General features: G+C 51.7%; 1 protein-coding gene across 1 annotated transcript in view; it reads left to right on the top strand.

Moving 5' to 3' along the window:
- Positions 1-4,229: 4,229 nt before the first annotated feature.
- PPP2R1A (protein phosphatase 2 scaffold subunit Aalpha) overlaps positions 4,230-4,852 on the top strand; it is a 41,504-nt gene continuing 40,881 nt past the window's right edge. The window contains exon 1 of the mRNA XM_042783180.1: positions 4,230-4,307. Within this exon, the coding sequence (XP_042639114.1) occupies positions 4,230-4,307 (78 nt within the window). The remainder of the gene's footprint in view (positions 4,308-4,852) is intronic.

Genomic DNA, 4,852 nt, shown 5'->3' with positions numbered 1-4,852 from the left:
GGTATTGATTATGAATTCAAGTGAAAGGAAATCCTTGACAACTTCAATATTTTCTCCATTTATTGTAATGTTGCTTATTGGTTCAGTGTGAGGATTTTTTTTTCTTTATGTTGAGGTGTAATCCATACTCCATCTGTAAGTGCTTCAAGTCATCTTAACGTTCAGCAAGCAAGATTATTTCACCTGCATATCGTAGGTTGTTAATGAGTCTTCCTCCAATCCTGATGCTGCCTTCTTCTTCATATAGTCCAGTTTCTTGGATTATTTGCTCTGTGTACACATTGAGTAAGTATGGGTGAATGGATACAGCCCTTACTCACACCTTTTGTGATCTTAAACTATACACTATCCTCTTGTTCTATTTGAATGACACCCCTTGGTCTATGTACAGATTCCTCTTGAGTCCAATGAAGTGTTCTGGAATTCCCATTCTTCACAATGTTAGTCATACCGTGAGCTCAAGTGTAGTAAAATAATCCTAAATCCCACATTCAATATGGTTTTCCCTTTATGATGTAAAAATAGAGTTTTAGGTAGGAAGGTCGTTGGAGTAAGACTGTTTTGGTTCAATCTCAACCCTTACTATTACTGCCTGTGTGTCCTTGGACATATTCCTCACCGTCTATGCGTCAGTTTTCTCGACCATAAAATGTGGATGATACTGGTGTTGTTCTATCTCACAGAGTTGTTGGAGGGTTAAATGAATGAACTAATACAATATATTTGACTACAGTCATCTCCATCGGCATTGATGTTTTAATTGTATAGATAGGTCTTAAGTATGTACTAAAGGTTGTGGCTTTGTATTGGCATTTTGGAACCAACAATTTCTTCTTTTTATTTTGTTTCTGAAAAAAAGTTTTAAAAAGCATCATGGGCCTTTGAAAATCACTGGGTGATACCAAGGATTTGTGCTCAAGGTCTGGTAGCATAGTGCCTAAGGCACTTGACTGCTAACCAGAAGGCTGGTGGTTCAAACCCACCAACCACTCCTCAGAAGGAAGGTTGGGCAATCTACTTCCTTAGTGATACTGCCTCAGAAACCCAAGGAGGGGTCACTATGAGTCAAGTCAAGTCAATGGCAGTGACTTTGGTTTGGGCTTTGCTTCCAGTGGGTGTGGTTTGGGCTTTGCTCCCATCAAGACTGACAGCCTTGGAGATCCTGTGGTGCAGTTCCACTCTGTCCTCTAGGGGCGCTGTGGGTCAGAATCCCCTCCAGGCAGTGGGTGTGGTTTGGGCTTTGCTTCTGTGAAGGTAGGAGCTCTGGTGGTGCAGTGCCTAAGGCACTTGACTGCTAACCAGAAGGCTGGCGGTTCAAACCCACCAGCCACTCCTCGGAAGGAAGACTCAGAAGGCTGGTGGTTCAAACCCACCAACCACTCCTCAGAAGGAAGGTTGGGCAATCTACTTCTGTAAAGACTTACTGCGCGGGAAGGCCAATGGGGGTCCCTATGAGGCAGAATCAACTCGACGGCAGTGGGTTTGGTTTTGGGTTTATGGATAAAAAAAGGAGCTCTGGTGGCGCTGTGGTTAAAGCATTGGGCCTTTAACCAACAGGTTGGCAGTTTGAACCCACCAGCCGCTCTGTTGGAGAAAGGTGAGACAAGTCTCCTTCTGTACAGTTCTATTCTGTCCTAAAGGGTCGCTATGAGTCAGAATCAATTTGATGGCAGTGGGCTTTTTTTTTTTTTTTTTTTTTTCAAGCTCAGAGGCCCCAGCCTAAGATCCCAAGCAGTCTGACACCAGAACAGGCATCCTTGGCTAAGTACGGTCGACTCACTGGGCTCCAGTGGGAAAGCCTGAGAATATGGAGGTGCACACAGCTTCTCCACTTTTACAGGAGTCGTGCTCTGACTTGTGCGATTAGGGGGACTTAGAAAAGCCCCTAGGGCTATTCCATCTAAGGGGGCCTGGCTCAGCCCTGCCCTTCAAGTGGGAACCATAGTGGGGGACATTTTAGGTTTTCACAGCCCCACGGTGCAGGCCCCTCAGTTAGGGTGGTCCTAGCACTGCAGCTGGGGGCCGTTTAGAGAGAGGCTGGCAACAGTGGAATCTGATCCAACCCTGCTGCCATACTGAACAGTCACACTGCAGACTGCAGGACCAAGTCACAGCCCTCGCTCTAAAAAACAAAACAAACAAACAAACCCAAACTCACTGCCCTCGAGTTGATTCGACTCATAGCGACCCCTCCTTGGGCTTCCGAGGTGGTATCTCTATGGAAGTAGATTGCCCAACCTGCCTTCCGAAAAGTGGCTGGTGGTTGGCAGTCAAATGCCTCAGGCACTACGCCGGCAGAGCTCCCAGGCCTGGCTCCAGGGGTGAGGACTGTGAGAGGCCGGGAGCCTGAAGAAGGCAGGGAAAGCCTGTTGCTCTTGAGTCCATTCTGGTGGATGGCCATCCCTTGTGTCACAGAGCAGAAATGCTGCCTAGGGCGTCCTTTCCTGTAATCTTTACAGAAAGAGCTCGGGTGGTGCAGCGAGTCACGTGCTGGGCTGCGGAGGGTCAGTGGTGCAAACCCACCAGCAGCTCTGTGGGAGAAAGATGGGGCAGCCCGCTTCCATAAAGATTTATAGCTTTAGAAACCCTATGGGGCAGTTCCACCGCGTCCTACAGGGCTGCTGTGAGTTGGAACTGAGGGGCCGCTCTGGTGGCGCAGTGCCTAAAGCATCTGACTGCTCACCAGGAGGTTGGCAGTTCAAACCCACCAGCCACTCCTCGGAAGGAAGACTGGGCAATCTACTTCCGTAGAGATACCAAAAACCAAACCAAACTCACTGCTGTCGAGTTGGTGCCGGCTCATAGCGACCCCTCCTTGGGTTTCCGAGGTGGTACCTCTGCGGAAGTAGATTGCCCAATCTTCCTTCGGAGGAGTGGCTGGTGGGGTTGAACCACCAGCCTTCTGGTTAGCAGTCAAATGCCTCACCTTGGAAACCCAAGGAGGGTCACTGTCAGTCGGCAGTGAGCTTTTTGAGTTCTACAGTAATGGCTCTGGTTTTGTTTTATCTTTATGGAAGCAGATCGCGGGGCCATTAGTGCGGGCACCACTGGGTGGCTCCGAAATGCCGCCTTTTACTTCAGCGCAAACCATTTTCCAGACCGAGACAAGGGGAGCAATGTAGAGTGCACCCCAGATAAAAGCACAGCTCTGGCAAAGGCTTGTTCTCTTGAAGAAGCAAGATGTGCACCAAACATCGATTCCAACTCTTAGAAACCCTACAAGGCAGAGCAGAACCGCTCCACAAGGCTGTCAGTCTTCACAGAAGCAAAGCCCAAACCACACCCACTGCCGTGGAGTCCATTCTGACTCACAGCGCCCCTAGAGGACAGAGTGGAACTGCACCACAGGGTCTCCAAGGCTGTCAATCGTTATGGGAACAGACTGCCTCATCTTTCTCCCCGGGAGCAACTGGTGGGTTCGAACCACCCACCTTTTGGTTAGCAGCCAAATGCCTTACCCACTACACCACGAGAGTTCCCTTACGGTGTGAACAGGAGGCTCTAATTTTCCAGAACTGCTGGAGAGTAAAAAAAAGGAGAGGTGGGAGGTATGCATACAGTTACGTCCCCTAGAGACTTGAATTTAAATGTCAGCCCGCGGATTTTTTGTCCAGAGAGCAAGGCATGAAGTCACCCTTTATGCCTTGCTTTCCCTGGAATAAATCAAAGACTCTTTCTCTCCCTTCCTCCTCCTCCTGCAAAAAGGACTCCAGAGTTCGCCGCCATCCAGCAATGCGACCGACTGACAAGCCAAAACCCGCAGACTATCCCTGTCCCCACATGACGTAATGGTTCCCAGTGACTCACGCTCAGAAGCCACCTCCCCTACTTGCAAGAGGACAGATTTCGCCTCCGCCCAATACCATCTCTTATTGGGTAGAATCAATTGCTCGTCCCCGCCTTTGTTACCAGCGACGTAGGCGGGTACAATCCTGGTTGCTAGGATACCGTGTACTTCCGTTTCCTTCCCCCTCTCCTAGGCTTCGCCAAATCTCATCTGGTCCATTCGACCAATGGCAAATGGACAGTGGGCGGGACTTCCTTTATTCAGACCAACGAAAGGAAGGCTTTGGCTCGGCGAGGCGCGGCCAATGACCGTGGGGCAGCCCCTGTAAAGTGGCTTGGGCGCCCCCACGCCCTTCTTTCCTACTCCTCCCAGCCCCGCCCCTCCCCGTCCCGGTTTCAGCACGGCACTGGCCGCAGTCTGTCAGGAACCGGACAGAGCCAAGATGGCGGCGGCCGACGGCGACGACTCGCTCTACCCCATCGCGGTGCTCATAGACGAGCTCCGCAACGAGGATGTTCAGGTCCGGAGACTGCAGGGGACTTGGGAAAGACGGGAGGGAGGACATGAGGCGCGGGCGGCCCTCGCGGATAAGGCTCGGTGTTCGCTGGGAGTGGCGGAAGGGGGCGCCGGCCAATCAGCGCCCACCTTTCATCTCTCCCCGTCCCCCAGACCCGATGAGACGGCGCTTGGGATTGGGTTTCAGTACAGTGGAGGGCGGGAGTGAGGGCGAGCCTGAAGGGTTCCAGGCCTGCCAAGTGCTCGCGGCGGCCCCAGGGGTGGAAAGCCAAGGGCAGGGTAGGGGTCTGCCTACTGGGTGGGGAAGAGGAAGGAGCTCGGTGATTGGCCATGGCCCCTGAATGGCCTTTTGGGGATGGATAGAGCGCGTGACTAGCCGTGGGGGAAGGGCCGCCTCATGGGTCTGGGCCGGGGTTTGCTCTTTTCTTGGTATCGGCATTTGGGCCGCAGCGCTGGGGTGTGTGTGTGGTGGTTTCAACTCCTTAAAAGGGCCCCGATGACTAAAGGCTGCCTTCCCAATTCCTGCCTTCCCCTTACCAATGTTCATGC

This window comes from Orycteropus afer, unplaced genomic scaffold, assembly GCF_000298275.1.
Source record: "Orycteropus afer afer isolate SDZICR_OR568_19922 unplaced genomic scaffold, OryAfe1.0 scaffold00718, whole genome shotgun sequence".
Classification (NCBI taxonomy): domain Eukaryota; kingdom Metazoa; phylum Chordata; class Mammalia; order Tubulidentata; family Orycteropodidae; genus Orycteropus; species Orycteropus afer.
The sequence above is the reverse complement of the archived record's forward strand: the minus strand, read 5'-3'. Positions and strand labels throughout refer to the sequence as shown.